We start from the raw sequence: 15202 nt of genomic DNA on the forward strand, positions 1-15202 counted from the left end.
GTTATAAGGAAGGAGCCTGGGTGTTTTTTCCCTGCGTGTGTCTCTGCGTGTGCCTACACGTGCAAGCGCTGAGTCTGGTAAAGCATGTGGTTGACAAGTTGAAACACCACCTCAGCAAAAGGAAGCACATTTTCTCTCCATGGTTTTTCGCCTCCTGTGAGCCGGGCCCTGTGTGTTTAATCTCCAGCCCCTCTTTAAGCTCCCCATTTTCGCTGTTCGCGGTGCGCAGTGACCGGTCGCTCGTTTGGGCGCCGTCTCCATCCCGTCGTGCCTCCGTCTCCTGTGATTCGGCGAATCCGATGCCGCGTTTGCTTTTGCCTGCCACCTGCTATTCCGTAGTATTTCCCAATCATCCAGATGTCCTATGGCTCTGGCCTTGTCTTTACCGGAAGATGGTAGTACGCAATCGGGGAAATCCCAGTGTTTAGGTTCTTTATGCATCACAGCCTGTTTGACACGAAATGCAGCAAGTTGGTTTTGCCTTTGGGGAATGTGTATGAGTGTGTGTATGAGTGTGTGTATGAGTGTGCGCACGTGTGTGTCTGTGCACATTTTTTTTTCTTCTTAAATATTCCCTAACAAAAGTGCTTGTTTCTCAATCCCTTGGGTGCCGACTCCTCCTCAAATGAATGTATGTAGAATACAGGCACCCCTTCACGTTTATGAGGATTAGGGGCGGAAGATCCCGGCGATTTGTGAAAATTCGCAAATAATACTTCGGCCCATCACTACAAATGCAGAATTAACGGCACCGGAAACTTTTAAAGTTATTACAAGAAACGCGAGATTCGACAGTCTCAGAGACGACTAGCATTAATGAGGCTGGTCACCGGTTCAAACCCAGCCTCAGCACGTCTGCGGGTCCTTGAGCGAGGCCCTTAACCCCCAGCTCCCTGGGTGCCGCTACGGGTGGCTGCCCTTCACGGCCAGCTTACTCTACAAAGAGAAAGTCGAGGGAGGTGTAAAGACAATTTCCCCATGGGGATCAATAAAAGTATCAATTATTATTATTTATATATTTTTGGCTTATGTATCCGCCAAAAGTTTTCCCATTTAATTGTTCACAGCTAATGTGTGAATAACTGAAATCGCAAATGCCACATCAAACCAGCTGCTCCTTTAGCTTGGACGAGTCCAGCAACCTACCTCTGTTAAGATGGTTTAGCTCCACGCACTCTAATGGGTTTTTTTGGTTTTAATTGGACTGAAAACCAGCATTTTTTTCCCCACACATACTTTCTGTCTGGATCATGACGTCATCCCTCAGATTTTTTTCTTAAACACGCTGTCGGCTTGGCTAATAAGCTCCGCACTATCAGCACCCCCTGATGCCATGTGTGAGTAAGTTTTTGTTTAAAGGCGTCGGTGGTTCTGTTTATTATTATCTAGGTTTTTAATGCGAGAGCAAAACATGAGATGACTTTGATGCTTAACATTGTAATGGATTGATGAATTACAGTAGTTGCCTGTCTGTGATTACAAGATTGCACATCTTAACACCTAGAGAGTGATTTTCACAAGGTGTATATTTTTACAAAGAAATTCAGCGGCTCTTGCGGCGGTGACCAGGAGAAGTGCTTTGGAGTATTGTGCAGGGATGGAAAATCAGCAGTTAAGTTCCTGTGTGGCTCTTCCCAGTCAGCTCCATCTCATAGTAGCGGTTCGGCGGCTACTCATACTGGTTCCCATGAGCTTCCACCGTTGATTTACTGTGTCTGACGGCGAACAGCCCATGGATGATGTAAAGCTCCGCGGTGTGTTTCATGAACGTCGTCATGCTTCCATGCTGCGGGTTCCCTCCCTCCCTCCCTCTCTTTCTCTATCCTGCCGTCCTTCTCAAACTCAGCAAGTAGTCCAAAGCATAAGCGAACCAAGAGCTTGCTTAGGGTCCCGCAGCCCCCAGGGGGCCCTCATCCGATCGGCCTGTCAGAATGTGGGGAAAGATGACAAATGACAACAGGGTTGATCACATTTTACTTAGGGCTCATAAAGGGGTTTTGGCTGGCCCTGCGGTGGTCTCCTCTGTCCATTGTGTGGCGTGATGGGGCTCACCACACGTGTGAGAACGTGGATCAGAAGCACCAGTAACGACCATTAGAACCACAGGTTTTTTGGCTCTGGTCTGTTTGGAGCATAACCTGCCAAGCGGGACACTGGATCCTTTGCCTGAATGACGGACAGCTGCAGTCGCCGTGGAAACGGCGTCGACCCCCCTTCGGTTGGTTCATTCCTCAAGCCGCCCAAGGACCTGCTCCTTTCCAGGAGCCCTCTGAGAATGCGTTGGCGGCGTCGGTATGAACCGGATGAATGTGCTGCTTTCAAGGCGTGAGGTTTGGAGTGGAGATGGGGGCGACCGGAAGGCAGCCCTACAAGGCTAGTACAGGAAGTGTGAATTCAGCCTGATTGACTGACGGTTGTGTGTATGTAAGATGAGGGCGAAGACAGGGGTCAAAATAGCAATTATTGAGGTGGAGCGCACAGGGATTTTGATATGCAGAGGTAGCATATGAAGCATACAGTGCCTTTCTTAATCACTCGCTTTATTAGTCACACCTAATTTCTCCCAGTTTTATGATTCATAGGTCGCCTGTAAGCCTTTCCGGTTTCACCATTCATTCAGGCCTCGAGGCCCGTCTCCTTCACATGTTTGTTTACCTAGCAAACGCACCCACATATAATGGTGTATATCATCTGCTTTTCTGAGAGGATGTTAAATTCCATGGATGTGTTCTGCTTAAGCCATTGCTGTCTTGTTCCCTGTTTATATGTGGGGAGTGTATTCAGAGGGCTTCTCAGGTATGGATTGGGGTGAATCGCATTTCAGGTGAGAAGGAATTTCACATTTAATTTATTAGTCAGACATTTCTGTCCAAGGCTGTATGTTTTTTTTTTTGGGAAAGCCCGGTCTTGTAGGACCTGGAGCACCTGGGGGTTAAAGGCTTTGCTCGGGGGGCCCAATGGTGACATCACTCTGCTGGCCGCAGGATTTGAGCTGATGACCTTCTGATCATAGCCACAGCATCCTAACCTACTGAGCCACACACCACATGGGTTTTTTAATCTGAAGGTCTATAGGCTTCTGGTCTCTCCAGTTGGTCAACAATAGACCGTCTGAAAGACCACGTGGCTGAAAATTCATGTTCATGACACACTTCTGGGCAGTATGATCAAAAATTTGTGTCAGTATTTTTTAAGATTCTGGAGGTTTTATGGTATATCACAGTATTTTTTCCCCCAAGTTCACTTTTACCAGCAGCAAGCATCTGCATCAATAAAATACGTTTTTGAATGTGCTTAAAAAGGTATTTATAAAAACATTGAACTTAGTATAAGTTATAGTATAACAGACATATTTTATTAGATTATGACCTTGTACTTAGCTCGATTTACTAATTGTTTCACTGTCATGTTTTATTAGATTAATAGTGTATGTTTAGCAAGATAGTGATTTTTTTTTTTTATTGATTTATTACCGTATTTTTAGCTTGGTAACAACATGTTCACTTAATCGGCATGATGGCATGACTTTAATATGTATTACCTTGATAAATAGGTGTTAGTGTTTGTGCTTTACTGATATGCATTTAATTGCAGACCTATTATATTTCACTTAATCCAGAATTTTAGACAGACTATAATAGATTATACAATGCAGAACAGTTGTATAAGGAGAATTATTGTTATAGCGTTATAACTGTGAGTAAGAAGGGTTCGCACAGTTAACAGGGGTCCCCTCTCGGTACACTCAGCACAGCGATCCATAGCACTTCTAGCAGGGAACAGTATTGTATAGTTTGCTGCCTACTGAAGTGTTACAGCTGTTATTTCAGCTGTGCTACGGTATGGCGGTATATGAAATATTCATACCCTGCGGGAGATTAAAACCGGGATACCAGATGACCGGTTTGCCGCCCACCACTAACATGATGGTCTGTGGGCCCAGTTCATTAGAGTCAAGGATCTATGCCTTTGACTGTGGTCATGGTTGTGGGTTCAAATCCCATGGCCGGCAAAGCCAGTAATCATATCTCCGTTAGGACCCCCACATTTCTGGTTATTTTAGAAATGGCAGAAAGTCTTGGTTACTTTATATTTTTGTTGGGGAGAAGCTCTCCAGGTAAATTTCCGGGGGTCTTTATGAGCCAATGAGGTAACTCGCCAAGCGCAAGACATGTTAGCTGGTGGCTTGTCCTCAGCTTTGGCTGTGTGTGAGCTGCTGATTGGCTCCTGGAGGGCCCCCTCCCCTGTCACTAACCCATGCAAAACATATCATTGGCTACTGATAAGATTGGCCCCTCTGAATGAATTTTTGGTCCCTCTTATGTCCCCCACTGTGTTACTTACATCTCACACTGCCCCGAGTGCTGGAGGCGGGCCTGTAGGATGCCGGGGTGTGTAGCGAGACCCGACCAATCGGGGAGTGTCGCTCTTGCTGCGGCGCAGTATGAGTGTGACGTTGACTGAAATGGACAGTCCCCTGGGGTATGTATGCATGCGATGGTGAAACTCGTACCGACAGCCGCAGCAACACAAAGCGACGCGGTGGAGAGTCTGGGGTCGAAGCAGCGCGACGCTTATATAACCGTGAGGTGTGCTTTGGCAGCACACACTGTACAGACCAGGGGTAGGAGGAAGCCGGCCAGGTCGAGGAGAGCCGTTTACCGCCTTGCAGGCTTCTGTATCCCTCCCGCCCGTGTGTGTGTGTGTGTGTGTGTGTGGGGGGGGGGGGGGGGTGAGGGAGCCGCCTTCTTAATTCTGCCCTTTTTCCTGCCAACCGTGGCCCTGTGCTGTTTTGTCATTGGTCGGAGCTAGGTAGTGTCTAGCTATCGCACGAGTAATGATTGACAGCTGCCAGCCGGAAGGGCTCATCTGAAACTCAATCAGGGGGGTGGTGCAGGGTTACCAGACTAAACTGCAGTCTTGGGCTCCTCTATCCCCCCCCTCCCCCTTTTACCTGGAATTCGTTTACCCTGGACGAGCGCTCTTGTCGGGCTTGGCAAACCCTCACCTGGCCCCCATCCCTGCTCCTGCACATCCAAACACCTGGCACCCCCCCCCCCCCCCACCATTGGCCCGTTAAAACATCCATCTCTAGTGCCAAGATGTTTTGCAGTTTTCCAGCGCAAGGCGTACATATAAGGATATGGAGTAACAGAGCATGAGGTCATGCCTAGCCTCACGCTGCAGGGGGCGCTACAGACACCGCCTTCGATAGCCTCCATGTGGGCTGTTTTCTTATAGAAGCTTCACTCCTATTTTACTGAATGAGAACTCCTGTACTACAGCATTGTACTAACAAGGCCAAGGTCATGGGTTTGAATCCCTGGTAGCACACGTGACCCTCTCTCCTCTGTAAGTCACTTTGAATGAAAATAAATAAAGCATATTTATTTAGTGGACGCTTTTATTCAAAGACAACAGGGTCACCCAGTCCCTTGAAGGTTAAGGTCCTTGCCCAAGGGCCTGATGGTGACATCACTCTGCTGACGCTGAGATTTGAACCAGCTACCTACCGATCACAGACAGTCTCCTACCCTACTATGGCCGTCAGGTTAATATGGAGAAATCGCCATAAAGGTGGTTAAAAAATAGGTAAAATCCGGAGAGGGAAGTTGTCACTGAGGGAAATATCCATAGATGGTAAAGCCGTAGAATTTTAAAGCTCTTTCTAATCATGGGAGTGATTAAACCCAGCTGCCTCCCCAGTCCTCCTGGAAAACGCTGCACACCTTCCCGGAGCGTCCTGCCTGGCCGAGGGTCCGTGGAAAAGGCGGCTCGCTGTCTTTGTTTTGGCTCCCGGGAGAGAGATTCCCAAAGCCGCGGAGCGCCCCCCGGAATGACGAGGCCCCTCACCTTCCCGGGCCTTTGTCTAAACAAGGCGACTCATCTTCGCTTTTTCCCTCACCCCCCACTCCGCTAAACCCGGCCGAGGCACTGCTTCGTGTTTCATTACCATCAGATCTTCGTCTAATCAGGGATGATTATCGTCGTGTTTTTTTTTCTTTCTTTTTCTGTGGGCAGGGTGAGGAAAAAGTGGAGTCAGACTGCAATCTGATAAGACATTTGGAAATAGCCTTAATCACCCTTTGAGCTCTTCCCTGGAAATCTAAGTAGTCGCTTATTTAAGTCTCTGTGCACAATCTTTTTTTCCCCACGGGGAGGTTGGACTTTAGGAATAAATTGAATGCATTTCAGCAAATGAAAATATAAATTTCTTTGTGTATTTTTCTTTTTCTTTGAAGTTTGGTTTTTAAAACCCCTTTTTGGGAAACTGTAGTGACTGTCGCTAGATTTTAGTTGACCTGAGTGGTGGGGGCATGTTCAGTCTGGTACAAAACGAGGTTCAAAAACGAGGTTTAGTGAAGTGTTTTCAGTGACCTATGGAGGCTGGTGTTTTTTTTTTGGAGGGGGGGTGGGGGTGACAGAGTGTGGAGAGATGGGCTGATTCCTTGCTTTGCTGTGAGGCTTTAATCTCCACAGCCCTGTTAGTTGGGTTTGACAGAGCAGAGTGATTTATGTAAGGGCAAGATTAGGGGGCTTTTCAGCTTTTCAAAGGCGTCCTCTCTCCTGTGTCTCCTTCTCCCCGCCCGATCCGTCAGTCCCCCCCCCACCCCCACGACCTCCCAAGCCTGCCTCACAAATTCAGTGCTTAACCTGGCTAGACAACATATATTCGTGAATTAAATTGTCAGTGTCCCCAAGTCGAAGGGCGAGAGCTTCTGCTGTAGTAGATCTTGATGAGCTTTCATCGCCTGGAACCCTTCCTGCTGTATCTCCATGGATCCTTCTGGCTGTAACCAGGTAGGACCGGAGATGGGTCAGTTTTGGCTTGTTGGGTGTCCTTTAGTTTTGATATAAGCTTAATGGATGTAGGAAGAACTCTGGGTTGCAGAGCCTCTGTGTGGGGATTTATTTTGGACTTTGTGAAACCTGTGGAGCGGCCATTAGGACAGCCAGTGGTTGAAGGTTTGTTTTGTGTATATTGTGTGTGTGTGTGTGTGTCTAGGTATACATTACATCGTGGGGACCAAATGTGCCTACAGTGCGATGAAACCTGTTGTTATGATATTGTGGGGACCATTTTTTCGGGCCCCCACAAGTGGACATTCAATTTTATAAAAATCTGTGACTGCAATCAAGAAGATAAAAATGTTGAGATTTAATTTTGTTTGGTTACTTATGGTTAAGCCTGGGGCTGGGCAGGGTTAGGGTCATCTTAGTTGGGGAGTCCACACAGTGATAGCAATATGTATAAACTTTGTGAGTCTGTTTGTCTGTGTGTATTTACGAAAGGACAGACCCCCCCCCTCCCCCCAACCATACCCTTCTTTGTGGCCAAAAAGTACAGCGGGACAATGACAGGAAGTACATTAATGGGACCTGCTATTGTCTGTCTCCATACATCCCCACTTCCTGATTGAGAGGGGGGCACGGCCTCAGGCTGACGGGGGTCGTGGCTGCTTTAAAGTCAGTCATGAGTCGGGGAACTTCTGCTGCTCGGGGTAGATGGGCTGTCTGTCCCCCCCAGGAAAGGAGCTGGGTGGGGGGCCTCTAATCCACCACCCTTCTGCCGTCTGCACCTCACTTAAGACCACCCCCCCCAGGGATGTCGCAACCAGGGGGGACAGGAGGGGACATGTACTTTGCTAGCTCGTCACCCCCCCCCGCCCCCCCTCCTCCAGGAAGAAGCTGTTGGTCGCTTTCGGGTCGCGTCACGTCACGTGATATAGCAACTAGCAGAGCCGCTGTAGATCTCTGTGGCTTGCATGTTCCGGGGGAGGGAAACGTGTGACGGGGGGGGGGGGGGGACACGATGGAGCTGGGATCCCCCGGGTGACCCCCGTCAGTGACGTGTCCCCTGGCCCTGCAGGTGTGCCACCATCCGGATTGCCAGGACCTGAACAACAAGAGTCCGCTCAGCCTCTGTGAATCATGTGACACTCGCTGCCACCTGCATGACATGGATAACCTGCACCTCGAGCGGCACCCTCGCTTCGACCTGCAGCCGCAAGGTACGCGGCCACGACCGCCCGCTACAGACCACCTCGGCAGTCATGACTGCACGAAGGTCGTGGATTCACACGCCAGGGAGGACATAACCCTTCCCTCTAAGTCGCTTTGGGTAAAAGCGTCAGATAAATGAATGAGTGTAAAACAATGCATAAGGGGTTCTGGGAAATCTATTTTTTTCCTTGTACCATTGAGTAATGGGTAAGAAAAGCAAAGTGAAACCAAGTCACCAAAATAAACCACCTTCTCACCTGAGGATTAATCAGTTCCTTTTAGTTTAGGAGTCAAACTTACAACAGAACAGTTTCGGTTTTATGTTAAAAAAAAAGACAATCCTTTCCCATGTATCCACTCCGCTTGACATTCGGATCAGCGGATCAGCGTCCATTTTATTGTGATGAACCTTAATCTTCCGACGGTTTGTGCCCATTAAATATATTAATCTTTCTGTGGTTTTGCCCAGTAGGTGCACTAATCTTCCACATTCTCTGCTCCCGTAATGACAGTTCTGATTTATCCATATGTGTCCTGTATCTCTTGTACCTTATGAGACCTTCAGCCTGGGGGTGGGTGTTCAGTATATGGCGTGCAGTTCTGAGTCCTTCCTCCTCGACCCCCTTAGGCTCCATCCTGGCCCGGAACGTGTCCACTCGCTCCTGTCCCCCATGCACCAGGCCGCCCTTCAACCTGGATGAGGAGGAGGATGGAGGAAGTGGCAAGGGGTGGGTCCATCTCCATCTAGACCATGCCCCCACCCCCCGGCCTGCTAGGGAGTGCAGGGGCCATTCTGTTTCAATAAACCTTTAAAAACTCATGCTTGTGAAGATGCGATGCTGTCACTGACCTTAACGTGACCTCTCATTAACAGGGGCCCGAAAGTGGGCAGGAACAAGAACAACCCCCGGAGATACCTCACAGATGTGAGTGCCGCATTCTGTCTGTAGGGGGAGCTCTATGTGTTTGTTCATTTGGGTCGTCTACTATATCAGGTAGACTTATGGTCAATTTGGTTTTTGCAAGTAAAAGAAAGTCCAGAAGAGACCTTTTGAAGGCCACTGCTGCTCTCATACAACTGATTTACAGTCACACCTTTTTGGGTGGTAATTATTTAAGTGTTAATTCGTTTGGCTCCTTTTTCTGCTCAGTGCAGTTTTCAGTTACATTGTGGGATATCATCCGTGTTCCTCAGGCAGAAACAAACCTCGTGTGTCTCAGTGGGTCGGCTGTTAACTCTCTCCCTCCCCCCCCCCCCCGCCCAGGACCCCAGCAAAGAGTGCTTCTGCCTGAAATTTGATCTGAACGTGGACATTGACCCCGAGGTCGTCCCGGCCATGAAGAAGAAGACCTTGCGGTGAGTCGCTTCCGCAGAGATGCGACGGCGTCCACGGGCGCCACGTTCGTTCGTAGCACAATTCGGCATCTTGAGCTTAGGGAACCGGTTTGATCCAGATCACAATAGCGGTGCTGGATGGTGTGGGGTGGCGCCTTTGGGTTAACAGAACGTTACCTTGCTTGGTAGGGAGGTGCTGGGGCCTGTGTTCGAGCGGAAGGGGATCCAGTTGTCCCGAGTGAACCTGTTCGTGGACCAGTCCAACACCCCCCTCTTGCTCAGCTTTGAGGCGTACCGATTTGGAGGACAGTACCTCAAGGTGAAAGGTAAGGATTTAATTAAATGTAATAGTCTATCTTTTGGGGGGGGGGGGTAATGAAGCCAAATTATTATTATTATTAAAATATTGGGGGGTACACATCCCCTTTGGTTCCTTCATCCCTATTCCTTGGCTTTCTGTACCTTTTTATCCAGTCTTAAGCTTTATTTTGCAATGGGGGGGGGGGGGGGGGGGGTGATGAAGCATCTCGCCAAAACATTAAATCAGAGACCCTCCCCCCTTCAGAGCTGTTACCAGTTACCAGCACACAAGCACAGCTGTGCCCGGAAAGTGTGATTTAAGAAGCTGATATGGGGGGGGGGGGGAGGGGTGATGTAACATGATATTCTGGTACATTACACCCCAGGCCAGTGATTCAGAAGTGTAAGGGGAATGCGTCCTTCCATGTAACATGTCCCATTTCGGGGCTGTGCGCTGAATATGCATGTAAAGTCGTGGCAAACGCGTGTGACGTCAGCCTGCTAACCGGAAGCATCTTTCAGCTCGTTCTGGGGTCCGATGCCCGTTTTTGGGGGAAATAAAACCCGTCTCCTCAAGATGGATGCTTTATCCCTGACCGCCCCCATGCCCATTGTCCCCCTCCCTCAGCACGGCCAGGCGAGGAGCTGAAGGTGGAGCAGGGAGTGAAGGACCTGCGTTCCCTCAGCCTGCCCATCATGAAGCCGTCTTCCGCACAGAGCCCCTACATCCTCACCCCCGGCAGCGAGAGGGTGGAGCACGGCTCTCTGGGACGCCACGAGGCCGTCGACCTGCTGGTCAGTATCAACTATTATTTATTCCTTCACTCTTCTCTTCTTCACTTACTCCTGTCTTCATTTTCTGTACCCTTTTTTTTGCCCCTCTGCTTTTGGCTCACACTGTCCCACACCCTCACTGCATGCTCGAAAACTCTGGAAATGCTCTGCACAAAATAAGCTGTGCCTCGTTGACCTCTCATCAATGAGGGTCCGTCTGCAGAGCTGATTCTAACCAGCAGAGGGCAGCTCTGCGATTGAAATGACTGGCTGTCTGCATACCGCATGGTCATTTGGGTTCAGTAGTGCTTCCTGTGTATAACCTTTCTGTCTTAAGAGGTGTCAACAAGCAGAGGCCAACAGGCTGAAAGAGATGTTCAATATGAAATATTTTTAAGTTTTATATGTTTTTTTTTTATTATTGTTATTATTTGCGCTACATGATGCTTGCCAGGTGGACCGGTCCACAGCTGAATGCCGCCTTAGACAGGCAAACACTGAGACAACCTTACAGACTGATAAACAGGTAATGAAAGAGTCAGGCTTTCAGATAGAAATGGACACAATCAGAGACAGGCTTACAGACAGACAGAAACAGACATACGCGATGAGACAAACTTACAGACACAGACAGACATACACAATCAGAGGCAGACAGACAGACATACACAATCAGAGGCAGACAGACAGACGTACACAGTCAAAGAGACAGGCTTATAGACAAGATTAGAAAACCCATTTGCATTAGCACAGTGTGGCAGGGCACAGACAGACAGGCTGTGGATCGGCCCGCCCATTTGAGTCAGAACCCGCAGAGGGCCGGGTCGTAAACAGCTGTCTAGGCGCCATGTGACTCTCCCTGTCCGAGACAGAGCAGGAAGGTCTCTTAGTGGTCTAGCGGGTCATATAGCAGGTAGCTGCAGCGCAGGCCGTGAGGGTGCAGGCAGTCAAAAGCATCTCTGGAGTAAATTTATAACTTCCAGATTAAACTGGAGTGTTGCGGAGTCATTAGTCCTGTAAGTCAGAGTTCCCAGGAGCTGGATTCAGTGACTCATTGACTAGACACAATTAAAAGAAAAAAAACATTTAAACCTTTATTGCTACAGATTGGCCGGCAGGTGCCGAATGCCGTATAGTGTTGTTTGTGGTTTTGTGTGGGTTCCGTCTCGATTTGTCACGTCAGAAGTCCACCCCAAAAGTTGAAACCTGTTGCAGCTGTTGTTACTGTGCCATTCTGGCAGTCCTCCCCTTCTCACAGATCTTCGTTTCGGTGCCGTTTCTGGCCAGGATTGAGCATGCTCGCTCGCTGATGTTGGGACAGCAGCCCGCTCCGTGTGCCAGGGGCAAAGTCCTGGGCAGCTGCTTTCAATAGCCAGTGTTTTGTGTGCACAGTTACGTGTTTTTTTTTTTTTTTTTTACTCCCCTTCAAATGCCTATCAGCACTTTCAGAAAATATTTCCTGGGGGCTGTCCCAGGCCATTTGTTATTCCCCGTCCTGGCACTGCATACCTAGAGCAGACCACGGGTATCTGAGGTACATTTCGTGGAGTGAAAGGTGACCTTTCAAGCATACAGATTTTAAGATTCAATGTAGTAAGGAAGTGTTTCCCAGTCCAGTTCTCAGGGACCCCCAGACAGTCCACATCTTTGCTCCCTCCCGACACCCAGCCAATCAGAAGACCTGTACCCAGTATTTGGTGTTCTTGATTGGTTAGGAGCTGGGAGGGAGGAAAAATATGGAGACTCTGGTGGTGCCCAGGAACTGAGTTGAGAGACACTGTAGTAGATGATTTTTGGCAGTTGGAGGAAGTGGCTAATTGGGCCTGGCAGCGGGGGCTACAAAGCTGTAAATCGGGGGGGGGGGGGGCTAAAGGGGTAAATAGTCTTCTAGGCTGGGGAAGCTGTGTGCCTGTACTGTTCCCACAGAGAGCTTTATACGTGGCGGCAGCTGATTAAAGGAAGCCGGCAGAGATAAGGGGGGGGGGGGGCGTCAGGAAGGTGGCAGGTGCACAGCGGGGAAAGCGAAAGTTATGGGGGGGGGATGGAGGTGTAGGAGGAGGTCCACCGCCGCTGCTGCTCTTTGCTCCCGGCGGGCTCAAGAGGAAGAACGGGCAAGGTGGGCAAAGGTCTATAGATCCGTGCGATCGCGGCATACCGACGGAGGTTGGAGACTGGGGAACGGGAGCTGGCGGCTCGGCATGGTGCCAGTGGACCTGGGAGGACTTTCCGACAGCCACTTGGACGTGTCTTTGTGATGGCTGCTCTGGGTGCCACCGGAGACGAGGTCACCAGGGGATAAGGGAGGATTAGCATCAGAAACGGGGAAATAGGACAATCCCGTGTCATCACTGTACGGAAACTGGTTCTCTTACTCTACTGTACGACGGGTCGGCCTTGTGGGGGCTTTCCCCACATGTCATCGGGATGTTACCGTTATTCGAATGTCGCAAGTCGTCTTCATATCGAAACCGAAAGTGGGTTGAATTTTAAATATTCAGAAAAGAAGTCAGGAAGAGGCAAGAGCCTGGCTTTGGAAGATTGCTCACTGGTTTACTGCCAGCCTGTTGTCACAAAGGACAGTCAGCAAGGGAAACCCTTTCACCTTCCGGGAGCTCCTGAGGAAGTTTCTGGGAGGGGGGATTTATTATTATTATTTATTATTTTTTTTTGAGAAATCCACCTTTTAAAAAAAAAAAATAATAATAATAAATGTTTTTGTGTCTTATGTGATGTACATTTGAAACACAGCTACAGATCAGCAGAACTGGGTCACTGTAGGTTTAACAGACATCCCCCACCCAAGCAGTCCAAAATGTGACTGATGTGACTGGACCTCCTCTGAGGGCTCTGATCCAGATCAGCCTGGTTGGATGCCAGATCCCTGGAAAGACTCCATGTACGAAGGACTGGACTACATTTCCTACCCGTAAAAATCCACAAATCCCTCCTCCTGCAAGCGCCTGCGGAACATTCCGGGCTCAGCCCTGTGAAGTCCTACCGCGTGCCAAGGGCACTGGGGCGCTACGCAACATGCTCAACTTCCGCCATCGGACGTGGGAGGTCTCCAGCAGCCCGTCTGTGCTGCCCTCCTACCAAGCTGGGATCCTGACCCACTACAGCAGCCTGATAGACCTGCAGCAGGGGCCGCCCCAGCTCACCACCGCCGCGGGTCGAGGGCGGGTGGCAGCCCGCGTGAGGTGCTTCGAGTCCACGGGCCTGATCTTCCCAACTGACAGCCCCGGCAGCACAGGGGGGGCTCGTAAAGCCCAGACAAAGGTACGAGAATGTGCAGAGCACAAGCTGGAAGATATGGCCTCAGTTATGTGGGCATCGATATCCGTATCTGCAGTGCAAAGCCGCCATTTTCTGTGACATCTGCATGGTGTACCTGAGCTTTGTAGCAAGATTTGAGTAGCATGCATGTGGCATAAGTCTCATAGTTAAGGATTTAATTTGCCAAACTGACACAAGTAACGAATGTAAGTATTTGTTTAAACAGCTGTGTGATTTTAGGTTAAGTACCTCTCTACCTTTGATTTAATTTTTATTTTATCATGAAATGGATTAGTTGGGAGTGTCTGAATTTTACGGACAGGCTATCATGAATAGTTTCTTTACACATATTATTGGCCCCCTTGTGCAAGACAAGGCAAGCTCTGCTTTTTGCCTTAAGTGATGTTTGTGTTATCTTCAGCGATAAAAAGGACTCTGTTCAGCCCTGCGGTACTTTGCCCTGTTCACTGCGATAGATCATGCCTGGATATCAAGGCTTTCGTGCCAAGCAGCTTCTTATAATCCTGTTCTAACCAGTATCTCGTGTCATGAAGTTGAACAACTGGTGTGACAATCCCAGGGCATTAATGATGCTTCCTAGGAAGCTCATTACGCCGTTTCCCGGCCCATGGCTCTTACATAAAGGGCACCATCCTCCAGTCAGGGAATATAAAAGCAGGTGAATCAAAGTAGAGTAAGCAAACACCCTAGGGGCCGAATAGCCTTGTCCAATTCAGCTTGTATTATGCCTGTGAGGCCTCCCTTCCTATAGAGGGCGATGTCTGTTCTTAACCACCATGCTACCTGCTGATGTCATTGCAGCCAGGCTATGCTGGAGCACATTTATTGAAATTGTTGTTTTGGGATTATTTCAGTGTCATATTTGGAAGCAGTACTCATGAGTGGATGCTGAAAGCGGTCATTCTGTCATGCCCCATGTCCTTAAGGCACAGGGTCAGAATCGTAGGGTGAGCCTGACAGGGAGCTTCTCTAATCTTCCCCAAGTCTGGTCCTTTGTTACAAAATGGTGATGAGTCCCAATCAGGCCCGACATTCGGGGGAGATACACAAACAGATGACATTAATCTTCTCTTATCTGGACAAAGATCAGCTCACTCACTGTGAACTGTCCCCAGCTGTTCCAGACAATGGGTCTTATTGACAGGTTGAGATGCCTGTAAGTTAATTAGCCTGACACAGTTAGCCCCTAATTAGTTTCTGGCTGTCGACACCTAACGGGCACACAATGGAACCAAATCAACAATACCCATTGATGCTAGACAGTACGATGGTGAAGATGGGTCTGTGTGACAGGACTGCTTTTCATCATTTTGGGGGACTTTGTTCCTTCCGATACTAGTCACATGCTGGCTAGTATTTATTGCAAATTCTTATTGGTGGTTACCTGAATATCCCAATAAACAGGATGTGAATTTTCTGTTCCCAGTGAATGTAAGAGGTGGTAGTTTGGAAATGTCTTTGTGCATCTAGCAATGCTATCTTACAGGGCATTAT

At 48.9% G+C, this 15202-nt stretch overlaps 1 protein-coding gene across 6 annotated transcripts in view; it reads left to right on the forward strand.

Moving 5' to 3' along the window:
* The window catches only part of plekhg5b (pleckstrin homology domain containing, family G (with RhoGef domain) member 5b), a 58670-nt gene that overhangs the window by 27351 nt on the left and 16117 nt on the right, over positions 1-15202 (forward strand). For 5 of the 6 annotated variants that reach the window (XM_023835014.2, XM_023835015.2, XM_023835013.2 and 2 more), the window contains 6 exons: positions 7871-8012; positions 8633-8732; positions 8879-8930; positions 9270-9361; positions 9530-9666; positions 10269-10435. In XM_023835014.2, coding sequence (XP_023690782.2) covers positions 7871-8012; positions 8633-8732; positions 8879-8930; positions 9270-9361; positions 9530-9666; positions 10269-10435 — 690 coding nt within the window. Of the gene's footprint in view, positions 1-7870; positions 8013-8632; positions 8733-8878; positions 8931-9269; positions 9362-9529; positions 9667-10268; positions 10436-13162; positions 13691-15202 lie in introns of those variants that run through there. The other variant, XM_023835017.2, reaches the window with a different exon arrangement.

Source organism: Paramormyrops kingsleyae, chromosome 6, assembly GCF_048594095.1.
Source record: "Paramormyrops kingsleyae isolate MSU_618 chromosome 6, PKINGS_0.4, whole genome shotgun sequence".
Taxonomy (NCBI): Eukaryota; Metazoa; Chordata; class Actinopteri; order Osteoglossiformes; family Mormyridae; genus Paramormyrops; species Paramormyrops kingsleyae.